The 17,023-nt window shown below is 37.3% G+C and overlaps 2 protein-coding genes across 2 annotated transcripts in view; one reads left to right on the top strand and one right to left on the bottom strand.

Annotated features, from left to right (window-relative positions):
• Positions 1-999: 999 nt before the first annotated feature.
• LOC129104758 (immunoglobulin superfamily member 3-like) lies at positions 1,000-7,804 on the bottom strand. The gene is given in 11 exon segments (XM_054615586.1): positions 1,000-1,378; positions 1,496-1,543; positions 1,546-1,887; positions 2,315-2,722; positions 3,273-3,665; positions 3,778-4,149; positions 4,819-5,190; positions 5,392-5,796; positions 5,960-6,376; positions 6,499-6,873; positions 7,715-7,804. Coding segments are annotated over 11 exon segments (3,399 nt in total). The 5' UTR covers positions 7,782-7,804; the 3' UTR covers positions 1,000-1,178.
• A 2,063-nt stretch (positions 7,805-9,867) lies between these two features.
• LOC129104737 (kelch-like protein 6) overlaps positions 9,868-17,023 on the top strand; it is a 10,389-nt gene continuing 3,233 nt past the window's right edge. The window contains 4 exon segments of the mRNA XM_054615557.1: positions 9,868-10,265; positions 10,350-10,515; positions 11,824-12,195; positions 12,998-13,019. Coding sequence (XP_054471532.1) covers positions 10,009-10,265; positions 10,350-10,515; positions 11,824-12,195; positions 12,998-13,019 — 817 coding nt within the window. The 5' untranslated portion in view covers positions 9,868-10,008.

Below are 17,023 nucleotides of genomic sequence, written 5' to 3' on the forward strand. Positions count from 1 at the left end.
TGTCACACAGATGCGGGTGTTAAACATTGATAAGGCTGATGCAGGGAGACAGGGAGAGAGAGAGAGAGAGAGAGAGAGACAACTTTCTTCTCGTTTATGTTTGATTTGATTACTTTCCAGCATCCAATTTTGTTGAGTAGGAACATCTGTTAAAATGCAGCAACTGCATTATGGCAGCCATTCAGAATGCATTCATGTGTGTACAAGTACGGTCCAGCCTGTGTTAGACAGTGAGACTTTTTTTCAGTTTAAGTGCTGACTTTAATCTTTACTTTAGATTTTTTTACACATAAATGTTTAACGCACATTTAATCTCATAGTTAATTTTTAATTTCAATTTGATTGGGTACAGCCAAAACTATGAAAAATGTTTAACCGCTATATTTTGTACAGCTATTTATTAAGTGCAGTCTCCTTGAAGCACATTCATATGCATACTACTTCCGCGTTTCATCTATTAGTGAAACATCAAGAATCACACTGAAATTAAATGTTTGCAATGGCAGATTACTACCTCCATTGTATAAACTGTGACAGCAATCTGACCAAATGCTTGTAACACTCACATCTCTGCAGATATGCAGACCACACAGTCATCCTGTGCCTTTGAAGAACCACAGAACACTTCCTGGTTGATTTAAGATTTCTGTAAAAAGTTTCAAATCTTACCACACATTGTGCTTAGCAACTCCATTAGACATGCTATGCTTTGACTCCTCCCCATCAGAGACAAAGTATCAAGCTGCCTGGTATGTTGCTTCATAAGGAAGGAATTAGTCAGTTAGAACATGTTCCTTTGTAGGTGTAAAGCCACAAAGTTAATCTCCTGCCAAGCTCAACTGTCCATTGCAGGCAGTAAGAAGCTGCTGTTTATGCTGGTGATACATTTTAGCTGTGAAATTAAAATTTCCTGTTTAATTTTAAAGGTTTAATGAATTGCATTAATTCATAATGTCAAAATGATTCCAAGCTGCACAGTCAGTAAAAAATGTAGACTACTTTATTATCAACAGATTTATTGAGAATGAATGAGAATTAAATGAGAATTGTTTTAATAAGAAAATATAAAAATATATGTACAGTTCAACTTTTTGAAATATATATTGAATTGCACATAAAAAATAGAAGGTCATTTTCCCCTCTCCTCTCCGCTCATCTCCTCTTCTGGTCTATAACGTTCAATCATCAACACTGGGTTTGGTTTTCAGTGGGACCTCCGCTGCCCACAGATCTTGACCCGTCTTATTTTTCCCTGAGGCTTTGCTCCTGCATATCTTCAGCACCAGTAGGACTATGACCAACAGCAAGCAGATGCTGATAGCTACAAAAATCCCCATCCAGATATCCAACTTGCATTCTGAGACGGCTTTTACACCTCCTGCAAAGAAGAAGACAAAGAAACGCTTCACTGGTGTCCACATATTTACATTTAACATGATTTTCAAGCAGTGCTTTTTGCTGTGAGGTGCTGTTAATCACATTAGGATATGCTTACCTTCTGCGTAGACATAAACAGTCACATATCCTGAGTTTTCCACTGCAGCTTCCTCCACCCATGAGAAAGAGACGGGAGCCACTCTTCTACCTCACAGGAATACAGGCCACTATCTTCAGGACTTGGCCGCAACACTGTAAGGCTAAATTGGTTGGGCAAAGGGTGACCAAATGTTAGCTGAACGACCTTCCCAAACCTGTCATGTAGGGTGGAGTTGCGGTAAGCTGTGAATATGGGGTGTTGTTCAGTTTTTTTCTCTCTCTGCCAAAACCATGTGACCTGGAACTCTGATTCACTGCTGGATTGGTTGGTAATATGACAGGGGATAGAGAAGTCCTTGAATGTGCTTATGTTCAATGTCTTTTCTTCCTTTAAAACGGACAGGTTTTTTTCTGTAAAAAAAGCACACAGATAATGAGACAAATTTTATTCAACTTCATCTTCACTAAGCAAACAAATCAATGGGACTTAAAATTAAAATTTCACAAGTATACAAACAGACAGGGACGAATTCAGCAGGGAGAGAAGACAAAGGGGAGATTAGGAAGCTTTGCAAAGGGCAGAAACATAAACACAACAAAACTAATCCATAAAGAGAAGACCAAGTAGGGCATATGTACATAACAAAGTAGAGAAAAAAACCCAGCAACACCACTAGAGCAAAACATATGACAGCACCCTTGGCGAAGTGGTAATTTTGCTGAGAAATAGAGCATCACATGTGGGGTTAAGTAGCACAAACCACACAAACACCCATGCAAACACACAGCAACATTTTAGAAAGCTTCCTACAGAGTGCTCTAAAATACTTGATCATACCTGTAACATCTACAGTCAGCGTAATGGGGCCTGTGCTGTCTGAGGCCTTTTGCTGCCAGCGACCTTCATTCAGCTGGTATTGCTCCACCTCGCACCGGTAGGTCCCACTATCACCCTCATGGGCCCTCTGAATGGCCAGAGGGAAGCTGCTCTGGGTCGGCCTGGAGAGACGAAGCCGCCCCTGCAAGTCTCTGAGCTCCTGGTTCTCTGGGTAACTCAGCAGGCCCGTGTGATCAAGTTCCACCAGGACATTTGTGATGGAAGAATCATGTCCAGTATAGAGCCAAGCAACTTTGTAGAATAAAGAAGGGCTGGATGCACCTGACAGGATGTTACACTTTAGCTCCACCTCGTCTCCCTCTCTGGCTGGTGATGGATGCTCATTCTGGTCTAAACTAAGGTCGTTGGCTGGAGAATGAGAGTGGGCAGAGAAATGAACACTTAGTCAATCAAGAATTTAGTACTTTGTCAAATTATTTTTGGTTAAAGCCCCTGAAAACTTAAAAAAGCATTTCTATATATTCATGATGAAGCAAGCTAAAATCAAAGTAAATTGTCAAGGCCCATATTCAGCAAACCAACGTTTTTGATCCAAGAGTAATTCCAAAAGGCTTTAAGCACTAAACACATTTGATTGACAGTGCTGAAAACACACTCAAGACACATTCAAATGTTTCTCAATTGGTGTGTACAAATAAATCACATTTTCCAACCGAGCCCCAGCCAATAAAAATCAGTGAGATAGAAAAGGAGAAATTGATAATTATGGAAATCTCTCACTTGAAATAAGCAAAACTGTTTGAACTTTGGCAGAGCATTGTGTGTTCATGCAAGGCCTCATCATATATAGTAGGAAACTTGTTTCGAAAAGTTTTCAGGGGGCCTTTAAAATGGTATGGACAAAATGTTGCTAATGACTTATGTCACGTATTCAGTGAGTTGTTTAACACAAACTTACCAGGTTCGATGACTGTTAGCTGTGTAGTTTTGGACACCGGTGAGAGCTGATACCAGTCACCATGAGGATCTTGTAGCCACTCCACCACCTCGCATATGTATGAGCCACTGTCTGAGATCAGAGCTTGCCGAATACTAAACTCAAAGCTAGGGCCCTTAATGCGCTTCATGCTGATTCGCTGTCTGTGTCTCTGCTGTACCTGGGGTCCGAACGTCACTAGGGCGTCCTGGTCTGAGCTCACAATGGTCTTATTCTCTGCCTGTTGCTGGAGCAGCCAGGTGACAGCATAGCGAGATGACGCAGAGGGTTCTGAGATAACCAAGCATTTTATTTCTATGTCAGTGTTGACATTTATTGTCAAGGCAGGGGTGGTGGTCAGTACGAGCTTGCTCTCTAGGAGAGGGAGAAAAATATGAGAAAGTAATGAGAAATAGAATGCATAGTGCAGCATTCATCCAAAATTGCTCCAAAGATGGAGTGAAGCCTTAAAAAATGCCAACGGTACCTGGGTTCTGCACCAAAACAGCCAGCTGGTTGGATGGAGGCAGCTTCTTGTGTACGTTCTCCAGGAAGACTGACACGCTACACTGGTAGCTTCCTGCCTCCCGATGACTCGCACCATTGATGAGCAGATAGTGAACGACTTCATTCTGTTTGTTGTCTACTTTCAGCTGGTAGCGTTGCTGGTCTCCAGACCAGCTGATGGCACCATTGGAGTACAATGTCAGAATGTTATCCAGGGTAGAGGCATCACGCTGCAGGCTCCAGGTCAGTGTTATCGGTACGCGTGGCCCTTTGACCCGGCACATCAACTCCACACTTTCTCCTACAGTCATTCTGTTGTTGCGACTTATCAGAGAGACTTTCACAAACGTATCTGTGAGACAAATTTAAAATAGCCAGTGGTGGTCAGTGAGAAAGCAGAAGCTGGTGATCATGAGTGTTCAAAGTGGAAAGGAGATGTGAGTAAACTACATTTCCAAAGTACTGTCTGTCTCTTCTCTTAGTTTTTATCACACGTGCACATAATTTCTTTAAATAATTTCCTTCATTAAAACAAGAAAAGGTTGATAGCCCATAATCATCAAAATATAATTAGAATATTTCCATGCCAGTATTTATATGTCAGCAACATAAAAAGTAGAACCTAAAGCGGTTCTAACCCTTTTAATGAAAATCATTTTTTTGTTATTATGTGCAAAAATATGCAGTGAGGAGGTCTAGAGTATATGCTTTAGTGACATTTCAACAAATACATGTTGACAAGTGAACCCTGCAATATCTATTACACACAACTTTCTCTTAATCGGGCTAAAAGTGCAAAGTTCATGCTGATAGCAATCCAGAATATTTTTTCTCATGATGTTCAAAAGTCTTCCAATTGTTTTTTGATATTGCTTGCATGCAAATGGAAATTGTGAAGCAATTGCAAGAAAGACCAGACTGGTGGTTAAGATTAAGAAACCAGTTGTCCCAATATGCATGTTTCATCATTCATTTGTCTTGAATCATTTGTACGTCACAGACAGACGGAAACATATCTTACCTGAAGCAGCCACTGTCACAGTGGCACTCTGTGACTGGCTGTTGGTCTTGCTGTTGGTTTTCCATTCAGACACAGCACACTGGTAGACACCTGAATCAGAAGGCTTGACTTCATCGAGCTCTAGAGTGAAGGTGTCAGTCGCAGGGCGCGTTGCCTTTACTTTGCGACTTATGAACTCCCCCGCTTTCTCCATAACACCCTCCTGACTTAGACTGATGACACTGGTGAACGTGGCTGCTGATGTTGATGATGATTTGCGTTGCCAGGTGACGGAGAGCTGACCTGTGACCCCCTGCACTTTACAGGTGAGCTCCAGCCGGTCACCTTCGTTAACAGCCGAAGTGTTATTCATTTCAACCGAGAGCCCACTTTCTGTGATGAGACATGGCAGCATACAGATGGAAAACATAGTTACTTTGTTATAAATAATATTATCTTATCAATAATAGCCTACATTTCAAAAGATAAAATGAAAAAAACCAAGGCTGAATCATGCAGGAAGAAAAGTAAAGCCTGAGTAAATGTCTGTGTGCTGGTGTGACTCAGTCAGTAGGGGCACATTGGCTGACTGACCTGTGGCTGAGATGCTGACCAGCTGGGAGCTGGAGTCCTGGGCTGCTCGCTGTGTAAAGACTCCGTCCTGGCCTCTGTCCTGAAGCCATGCTCTACAGATATACTCTCCTTGGTCCTCGGTTCTGACAGGCTGCAATATCAGACGGTAGTCTCTATCCCCAGTCCGGGCTGCCCAGAGCTCTCCATCTTCCGATCGCCCACTGTATTCGGGCCCCACAGACAGAATGCCTGTAGGGCCGATGCGGACCAACTCAACATTTGCCCTGAACCAGGCTAGAGAGAAGAACCTTTCCTTCAGGTTCTGCGAGTCTATGTTGCAAGACAGCGACAGCTCCTGCCTCTCCTGCAGAGTTGCCGACTGTGCCGAAATTCTCACCACCAGAGACGACGTGTCTGGCACCACTTCTACTCACCGCAACAACAAAAAAAGCACAGTCAGACAAACACAGAGACACGCACATCCTGTCAAGAAGCCGCTGCATAGAGGAAGAACAAAGTTGAATGTGTGACTCATATTAAGATGTGCTATTTAATAGATACAATCAGTTAGACAATAGATGTTTCTAACCTCTGGCTTTAACATTCAGGGTAGTTCCCTTTGCATCCTTTTGTGCGATAGTGTACCAAGAGCGGTCAGGATCCTGGATCCACTCCTGAGCCTGGCAGTAGATCCCGCCTCGGTCTGAAAGCTCCAGCTGAGCCATGTTTAGCTTGTACGTGGCCTCTCCTATTTTATCTAACCTTATCAGTCCAGCTTGGTGACGCCCTTCAAACCCCGGGCCTGGGCTAAGTGTGAAATCTCTATCCAGAGACATGATGGGGCGTGCGTTGTCCTCAGCGTCTTTATGGAGATACCACGCAAGAGACAGATGGGTGTGCTGGACGGTGTTGCTGGAGACTTGGCATGTTAAAGTGAGAGCATCACCCTCATTATAGCTCAGTGAGGTGGAGGCAGGTGAAGAAACACTGAGGGAGTTGTCAATCACTACGGCACCATATTCAAAACAGAGACAAAGACATTAAGTCATACATTTTTGCCTTCTTAAGAAGCGATGCAGTTACATTGAAAAGTCTTAAAATTCAAAAAGTAGAACAGTGACTGCTTACCTTTCACTGTTGTCGTAGCGCTGTAGGTTCCAGCATAAAATGTTTCTCTGTTGATTACAGAGCAGTCATATTCTCCTTCATCACCCTTCTTTAGGCTTTGTATCTCAAACAAGACTGAGTTTGGAGTCACATGTGTCAGAGTGATTTCTTTGCTCCTCACACGTTGTGTATACATGGCGTAGGCAAAGTCTTCATCATTTGTGCTGATGATGTTGATCTTAAAGGTTGGATTTGCAGGTTTCTTAACACAGAATTCAATGTCTTTTTTAGTGCTGTCACTGGCAAAACCACTCACGTTGCAGGAGATGGAGAGCGGAGAGCCCACCGTGCGATACAGAGGTCCAGCCTGTACTTCGGTGTGCACTATGGCTTCTCCTGTGTGAAGTAAAGTCAAAACAGATGGTGAAGTTAGTCGAATACTGAGCCTTAAAGATTCAGCCATTTTTTTTATAAGAGTGCTACAATCAACTGTCAACAAACCTTTGTTTAAGTTTTGCATGGACATGAAAAGCAACGAGAAGAACTGCAATACACTTGCTGCTGAAATATTTATTTGATTATGTCAGACAGACCATTATTTTCAAGATTGCACCTGCCTTGGACGCACCTAGGTGTGCTGAGATCTTTTTCAAAATATTATATATATGTGAAACAAAGCTCTGTAGTTTTCAAGATGCTTTGCTTATTGGAAGAAATATGTATATTTCTTCCTATATATATATATATATATATATATATATATATATATATATATATGTGTGTGTATTTATTCATAACAAGTATCCAACGAGTACCTGTGAAAAAGGTCTCCTACAAGATATTTTTTTCCTTCAGAAGAAAGAAGAAAAAGGAGTCATTGCTGCTTCTCCATCTTCATGAAAATAATTTTTCAGTGAATTGTTGGCTTACATCAGTTAAATTGTTTTCTTAAATGAAGCATCAATTAGGAATAATTGAGTTCATTCAAAGAAATGTTTGCAAATTTTGCAATTTGATGAAATTATAAAAAAAAAACTGAGATTATTTTAGATTTAACGGATACATTTGTCTTAAAAATACACATGTATTTGTGGTCATCACTATTTCTTGTTATTTATTAGAAGTATCTCATCAAGTTTCTTGACTCCACTATACCTCCTTACTGTAAAACTTCTTTCCTGTTCTAACAAAATAAGTCCTACAATCCAACTGCAGCAATTCAATGTAGGCTACTTACCGCAGTGCAGTAGTCCCAGACAAAAGAGTAAATTGGCCCTCAAACAAGTTTGCAGGGAACACTTCATCCTGAACCTGCCTCAGAAGTCACACAGTGTGCTACACCACAGCCCTGGGTACATGTCACTGTGCTAGAATCAGTCTGTGCTCTAACACAGACATTTATGTGGTTAAAGCTTCCTGTACATGAACAAGAGGAAGTCTGAAATATGTCCTGCAGACACGCACTGTTGCAGCATTGTTTTGGCAAATATATTGTCGTTGTCACCAATAAGCCTCAACATGTACATGTGCAGGTGGAATTATGGAACAAAAACCTCAAGATAACGTTGACTCCATCGGTATTTGTGTAGACTTCCCTTTGGACATTTACAGCTTTAACAAACCCCAGAAAACAAGACCACGAGCGCTGATTTCACGTCAACCATACCTGAGATAATGGGAAGTGAAGATAAATAAATAATGGCGATGCTCTGAGCTGCAGACAGGTGATGCATTCTGTCGGTATCGTCGACTTTAAAACGACGCTACTCGTTTTAAAGTTGTTGCCTCTTGTTAAACTTTATGCCACAGTCAAAGAATATGTAACTTCCGGTTCGATTAGCCTTCTCATTCATTTATTCATTCAGGCTACATGATTATCAAAAGCACAAATATAATAATAATAATAATACTAATCGGATCCGATCATACATCCATGAGCAGGGGACATAATTGGTTTGCGATTGAATTCCGTTGCCAGGAAACAGCTTTGGGTCCAAGCTTTACCTATTTCTTCCCATGATTTCGGCCAACATTTAAAGAGGAAATAAGATTGGACAAATCTTTTCGATTTTGTTTGAATGGTATTGTAGACCAATGAGGCAATAGTGCCACTTAGTGGAGAAGATGAAAGCATACATTTCTGCTGCAGCTGTGTCTCTGTTCACATTTCACATTTCAGCCTCTAGCCTTGGTTACTGCTTTGATTTGAGTAAACACATGGAAAATACATCACATTTTTTTTTTCCAGCACAGAGAGACTTCAAGGGAAATACAGATGGAGAACTATTTGAATGAAATAAAAAATAAAATAAAATGTGAAATAAGTAAAAAATAAATAAATCTTTAGGCCTAAACACATTTTGCATTATATACCGACCTATTTTTTGTAAGATAATTATGCAAATATTTGTGCAGCAGGAATCAAGAAATACAGCACATATACATATAATGTCACTCAGGCCTTTGTATAATATATTCTGAATTTTCACGACAATCATTGACTGCGACTGACTTTCCAAAAAACTGTATTTACTCTGTTGTGCTGTCTGCATGTAATGGCTGGGTTTAATAATTCAGACCATTTATTTTTATTTCAAACAAAGCGCTGGACAGGTGGCCCGGTATAATAATATGTAATAATCATGGAAATAGAAAATAATACTATAATATAGCATATAATATAATGAAAATACGATGACAACATAATAATACTATATGGTGGTATAAGTAATTAAATGCAATATAGGGGTTATTATGTTGCTACTACTTAAACTACTACTTTCAATCATGGAAATAGTTATTGATAAATGTTGTTTTAGATAGCAACTAAGAAAAAACATCTAAAACATCTACAACATCTACACAATTTTTATTCCCTATTTTTCTCATATCATTGCTTGATAGTTTTAAGTCTTCAGGCCTTAAAAAAGTACGATCTGAGAACCTAACTATTGCTCAAAATCTATCGACATATGCAACTCTGCAAGGGGTTAACGAGTAGAATCCACTTTAAAGGGTCACAAGCCAGAAAGGTTGAGAACCAATGTATCATGGATGAAGGGCCTTCCTCAGTTGCACCTCAGTCATTAAGACAATCAAACAAAAATATGTTTTATGTTCACAGCAAATGCACAGACACACAAATACAGATATGTATTCAAGATGTTATACTCAAATGAACTCTTTAACCCATGCAGATAAGATGCCGAGTGTTATTTGAAGAAATATATTTTGTGTCATCTGTTGGAGGAGAACTGGTTTTTTTTCTTTCACAGAAAAAGTGGAAAATTGAGTAACTTAGGGGGAAACTTACTCAGCACCAGAAGAGGAAGTGGCTAGAAACAAGCATTGCTACATACGTATGCTCCTCACAGAACAGGAATAGGAAGTATGAAGAGTGCAGGCGAAAAACAAATCCACATTTCAAAGCGACACAACTGTTGCAAGCGTAAACCACAGGGGTCTTTTTACTAGTGCAGGTGCAACTACAGTAGCTGCGTGCTGTTCTTGCGAGTTTTTCTGATGTAAAAGATGAGTGACTCACTGGAGAGGACTACAGACTGTCCATTGCTGCTTCTTGCAGAGGACTCCAGCCAAGACGAGGAGAGAAACAGCCTGACAGGCTCAAGTGACTTACGTTGGGAAGATGGTGGTCTACCCGTGGAGCTGCAGAGAGGGATGGAAACCCTACGAGTGAACAGAGAACTGACCGATGTGGTCCTGCGTGTTCAGGGACATGACTTCCCTTGTCATAGAGCCATACTCGCTGCTGCCAGTCAGTACTTCAGGTAAAATGAATCCTAAATTGCACTGCCGGTTTTCCTGATTTATATATATTTCTTTTGATATTATATTGTTTATTTTCTGTGTAGGGCCATGTTTTGCAGTGGTCTGAAGGAGAGTCATGAGGAGCATGTGGAAATAAAAGGGTTGGACAGTGGGACGATGCACTCTCTCCTTGAGTATACCTACACCAGCCGTGCCCTCGTTACAAACTCAAATGTACAGAGAATACTAGAGGCTGCCAGTCAATTTCAGGTAAAATGACAATCACTTACAATAAAAATTAAAGAAGATACTGGATTCTTCTTCTGATTCAGAGAGTTCAATCTAAATCTTGAGCTTTTATCTTATCTTGTCTTATCTTATCTTAATTCCTATCTGCAGCAATCACATTATTTAGCTTGACAAAGTGATTGCCAGTAAAAGCAAAGAGTTCCACAAAAAGGGAACTGTTAAGTCAAAGAAGCATATTTTTGACTTCATGTCAACATGCCTTTTACGTTGAGTCGTTGAATTCAAAAACCTTATCAAAACCAAAACATTTTATAAGATCATAAACAAATCCTCAAAATGTAAAAACGTTTTTCTTTTTTAGCTTGTCACATTTTTTTTACTTGACCCAATTGGGTGTGAAAGTGTTTTATCAGATGAGATACTCCTTCCCAGTCTACAGTGTGAACACATCCATGAAAATGTGGTTCTTCAGTAGCAGTTAAAACATAAACTACCGGAATTAGAGTCATGATGTTCTATACGACTGCAACAGCTTACCTTTTAATTTTTTTTTTAATAATTTTAATTAATTCTCATTAAATCATTTGGGGCACATGGTTTATCAAAGACATGGCAAGAGACACTATGGTACAAGAAGCATTTTTATATACATTCAGAAAGACAGGTCAGCACTGTGACCCTGCTGGAGTTTAGAACTGCATTAAAAACTTCAAATTGTTTCTGATCTTCTCACTTGAGAAACTTTTCCCCTGTTCAGCGGAACAAACAACGTACTGAGTATCTTGTGATTGAAAGAGGGAAGTGAAAGTTGCCCAGTTGTTTACACTTAGGATCAGTTTTCCATACAGGCTTAAATTAACCACACAGCTGTGCCACACAAGGGGGGAGGCAGTTGTTTTTTAATTATTAAAAAGAAGTTAAAGCATTTTTGTCTGTACTCACTTCTTTAACAGGTTAGTTTAGTGTTAGGACTGAGATTAGAATTGTAGATTAATATATAGGGTACGATTTGATATATAGCACTTTACTAACTAGAATTACAAAGTGCTTAAACAAACCCAGTAAAGTATATAAAGTAAATAATTGGAATACAAAATAAAACAGTAAAACAACGAGTAACATACAAAACATGTAATGTTGGTTATTGTTAAGGGTTAGGGCGAGGAAGCTTTGTATGGCCGATGGCATCTTCTGTTTTTCTCAGACAAATTTCATGTAACCTTATCTGCTTATGAAGTACGATATTAAGAAATCCAGTATGTGTACATCCGACTGCCTTCTCAGTGCTCATCATGACATCACTGCCTGTGCTGGCCTTGTCTCTTGTAGTTCCTGCGTGTGGTGGATGCATGTGCTAGCTTTCTGAGCAAGTCTCTGCACCTAGAGAGCTGCATTGGGATCCTGACTCTTGCTGAAAGCCACGCACTGCCGGCATTGAAGACCGGGGCCCAAGACTACATCACCACTCAGTTCTCCCAGGTGGTCGAGCAGCAGGACTTTTTGGAGCTGCCGGCGGATTCGCTGGAGGCTATCCTTCAGAGGGACGACCTCGATGTGAAGTGCGAGGAGTGTGTTTTTGAAGCACTCATGTGCTGGGTTAGAGCCCGGCAGGATGAACGCTATCCTTCACTGGCCAGGTTGCTGTCACATGTGCGGCTGCCGTTGTTGGAGCCTGCTTACTTTGTAGAAAATCATGAAAAAGTCATACTATAGCATGTCGAAAAAAGTCATACTATAGCAGAAATAAGTCATGAAAAAAGTCACTCTATAGCATGTTGAATAAAGTCATACTATAGCATGTCGAAAAAAGTCATAAAAATAGTCATACTATAGCATGTCGAAAAAAGTCATAAAAATAGTCATACTATAGCATGTCGAAAAAACATGAAAAGTCATACTATAGCATGTCGAAAAAGTCATGAAAAAAGTTATAGTATAGCATGTTGAATAAAGTCATACTATAGCATGTCGAAAAAAGTCATACTATAGCATGTCGAAAAAAGTCATACTATAGCATGTCGAAAAAAGTCATAAAAATAGTCATACTATAGCATCAAAAAAATCAATAAAAAGTCATACTATAGCATGTCGAAAAAGTCATGAAAAAATTCATACTATAGCATGTCGAAAAAAGTCATGAAAAAAGTCATAGTATAACATGTCGAAAGAAGTCAGGAAAATAGTCAAAGTATACCATGTCAAAAAAGTCATAGAACAGTATTTCAGAAATGTCATGGTATGATATATCCTAAAAAGTGACATAATAGTTTCTAAAAGAAAAATTAATTAAATGAGTGATTGTATAGTATGTTTTAAATACTGTCATGAATAGGTAATAGTAAAGTATATCGTAAAAAATAAATACAATGTAATAAAATACATATTATTAAATTGTGTCGTAAAAGTCATTGTGTTGTAATTCATAAATCATTTTGCAAAAAGTCATGGTATAGAATATCAAATATAAAAACAAAACAGCCATTCAAGAATATAAGAATTGAAGGATACTTTATTGTCATTGTGCAACAAACGGCTGTACAAGGAAATCCAGTTGTAACTCATTTGCAACACAAGAAATACATGAGAAACAAAACAGTTGTGCATTCCTGTAGTTTATTTTTGAACCTGCATCAGGAGAAATGAAAAAAGTCATACTATAGCATGTCGAAAAAAGTCATGAAAAAGTCATACTATAGCATGTCAAAAAAAGTCATGAAAAAAGTCATAGTATATCATGTCGAAAAAAGTCATCCTATAGCATGTCGAAAAAAGTCATAAAAATAGTCATACTATAGCATGTCGAAAAAAGTCATACTATAGCATGTCGAAAAAAGTCATACTATTGCATGTCGAAAAAGTCATGAAAAAAAGTTATAGTATAGCATGTTGAATAAAGTCATACTATAGCATGTCGAAAGAAGTCATCCTATAGCATGTTGAAAAAAGTCATGAAAAATGTCATTGTATAGCATGTCGAAATGTGTCAGGAAAATAGTCATAGTATAGCATGTCGAAAAAAGTCATACTATAGCATGTCGAAAAAAGTCATAAAAATAGTCATACTATAGCATGTCGAAAAAAGACATACTATAGCATGTCGAAAAAAGTCATACTATTGCATGTCGAAAAAGTCATGAAAAAAGTTATAGTATAGCATGTTGAATGAAGTCATACTATAGCATGTCGAAAAAAGTCATTAAAAAAAGCCATACTATGGCAAAAAGTCATACTATGGCATGTCGAAAAAGTCATGAAAAAAATAGTCATACGAAATGAAAAAGCATGTTGAATAAAGTCATGAAAAAATTCATAGTCATAGCTATAGTCGAAATGTGTCAGGAAAAAGTCATAGTATAGCATGTCGAAAAAAGTCATTAAAAAAGCCATACTATGGCATGTCGAAAAAAGTCATACCATATCATGTCGAAAAAGTCAGGAAAAAAGACATACTATAGCATGTCGAAAAAAGTCATACTATAGCATGTCGAAAAAGTCAGGAAAAAAGTTATAGTATAGCATGTTGAATAAAGTCATACTATAGCATGTCGAAAAAAGTCATACTATAGCATGTCGAAAAAAGTCATACTATAGCATGTCGAAAAAAGTCATAAAAAAACTATAGCATGTCATACTATAGCATGTCGAAAAAAGTCATACTATAGCATGTCGAAAAAAGTCATACTATAGCATGTCGAAAAAGTCATAAAAAAGTCATACTATAGCATGTCGAAAAAAGTCATGAAAAACGTCATACTATAGCATGTCGAAAAAAGTCAGGAAAGTCATACTATAGCATGTCGAAAAAGTCATGAAAAAAGTTATAGTACAGCATGTTGAATAAAGTCATACTATAGCATGTCGAAAAAAGTCATACTATAGCATGTCGAAAAAAGTCATAAAAATAGTCATACTATAGCATGTCGAAAAAAGTCATAAAAATAGTCATACTATAGCATGTCGAAAAAAGTCATGAAAAAGTCATACTATAGCATGTCGAAAAGTCATGAAAAAGTCATACTATAGCATGTCGAAAAAAAAAAGTCATAAAAAAGTCATACTATAGCATGTCGAAAAAAGTCATAAAAATAGTCATACTATAGCATGTCGAAAAAAGTCATGAAAAAGTCATACTATAGCATGTCGAAAAAAGTCATACTATAGCATGTGAAAAAGTCATACTAAAAAGTCATACTATAGCATGTCGAAAAAAGTCATAAAAATAGTCATACTATAGCATGTCGAAAAAAGCATAAAAATAGTCATACTATAGCATGTCGAAAAAAGTCATACTATAGCATGTCGAAAAAAGTCATACTATAGCATGTCGAAAAAAGTCATAAAAATAGTCATACTATAGCATGTCGAAAAAAGTCATGAAAAACGTCATACTATAGCATGTCGAAAAAGTCATACTATAGCATGTCGAAAAAAGTCATATTATAGCATGTCGAAAAAAGTCATACTATAGCATGTCGAAAAAAGTCATACTATAGCATGTCGAAAAAAGTCATAAAAATAGTCATACTATAGCATGTCGAAAAAAGTCATGAAAAACGTCATACTATAGCATGTCGAAAAAAGTCAGGAAAGTCATACTATAGCATGTCGAAAAAGTCATGAAAAAAGTTATAGTATAGCATGTTGAATAAAGTCATACTATAGCATGAAAAAAGTCAAAAAAGTCATACTATAGCATGTCGAAAAAGTCATGAAAAAAGTCATACTATAGCATGTCGAAAAAAGTCATAAAAATAGTCATACTATAGCATGTCGAAAAAAAGTCATACTATAGCATGTCGAAAAAAGTCATAAAAAAAAATAGTCATAAAAAAAAGTCATATACTATAGCATGTTGAAAAAGTCATACTATCATGTCGAAAAAAAGTCATACTATAGCATGTCGAAAAAAGTCATAAAAAAGTCATGTGAAAAATAGTCATACTATAGCATGTCGAAAAAAGTCATACTATAGCATGTCGAAAAAAGTCATACTATAGCATGTCGAAAAAGTCATAAAAATAGTCATACTATAGCATGTCGAAAAAGTCATAAAAAGTCATACTATAGCATGTCGAAAAAAGTCATAGTCTATAGCATGTCGAAAAAGTCATACTATAGCATGTCAAAAAAGTCATGAAAAAGTCATACTATAGCATGTCGAAAAAGTCATAAAAATAGTCATACTATAGCATGTCGAAAAAAGTCATAAAAATGGTCATACTATAGCATGTCGAAAAAAGTCATACTATAGCATGTCGAAAAAAGTCATACTATAGCATGTCGAAAAAAGTCATAAAAATAGTCATACTATAGCATGTCGAAAAAAGTCATGAAAAAGTCATACTATAGCATGTCGAAAAAGTCAGGAAAGTCATACTATAGCATGTCGAAAAAGTCATGAAAAAAGTTATAGTATAGCATGTTGAATAAAGTCATACTATAGCATGTCGAAAAAGTCATACTATAGCATGTCGAAAAAAGTCATAAAAATAGTCATACTATAGCATGTCGAAAAAAAGTCATAAAAAAGTCATACTATAGCATGTAAAAAAGTCATACTATAGCATGTCGAAAAAAAGTCATACTATAGCATGTCGAAAAAAGTCATAAAAATAGTCATACTATAGCATGTCGAAAAAGTCATGAAAAACGTCATACTATAGCATGTCGAAAAAGTCATACTATAGCATGTCGAAAAGTCATGAAAAAGTCATACTATAGCATGTCGGAAAAAGTCATACTATAGCATGTCGAAAAAAGTCATACTATAGCATGTCAAAAAAGTCATAAAAATAGTCATACTATAGCATGTCGAAAAAAGTCATGAAAAAAGTCATACTATAGCATGTCGAAAAAGAAAAAAGTCATACTATAGCATGTCGAAAAAGTCATAAAAAAGTCATAGTATAGCATGTCGAATGAAAAAGTCATACTATAGCATGTCGAAAAAAGAAAAAAGTCATACTATAGCATGTCGAAAAAAGTCATAAAAATAGTCATACTATATAGCATGTCATAAAAATAGTCATACTATAGCATGTCGAAAAAAGTCATACTATAGCATGTCGAAAAAAGTCATAAAAATAGTCATACTATAGCATGTCGAAAAAAGTCATGAAAAACGTCATACTATAGCATGTCGAAAAAAAGTCAGGAAAGTCATACTATAGCATGTCTAAAAGTCATGAAAAAGTTATAGTATAGCATGTTGAATAAAGTCATACTAATGTCGAAAAAAGTTAAGAATAGTATAGCATGTCGAAAAAAGTCATACTATAGCATGTCGAAAATAGTCATACTATAGCATGTCGAAAAAAGTCATAAAAATAGTCATACTATAGCATGTTGAAAAAAGTCATGAAAAACGTCATACTATAGCATGTCGAAAAAGTCATGAAAATAGTCATACTATAGCATGTCGAAAAAGTCATACTATAGCATGTCGAAAAAAAAGTCATACTATAGCATGTCGAAAAAGTCATAAAAATAGTCATACTATAGCATGTCGAAAAACATGAAAAAGTCATAC

The sequence above is a fragment of the Anoplopoma fimbria genome, chromosome 16 (assembly GCF_027596085.1).
Source record: "Anoplopoma fimbria isolate UVic2021 breed Golden Eagle Sablefish chromosome 16, Afim_UVic_2022, whole genome shotgun sequence".
Lineage (NCBI taxonomy): Eukaryota > Metazoa > Chordata > Actinopteri > Perciformes > Anoplopomatidae > Anoplopoma > Anoplopoma fimbria.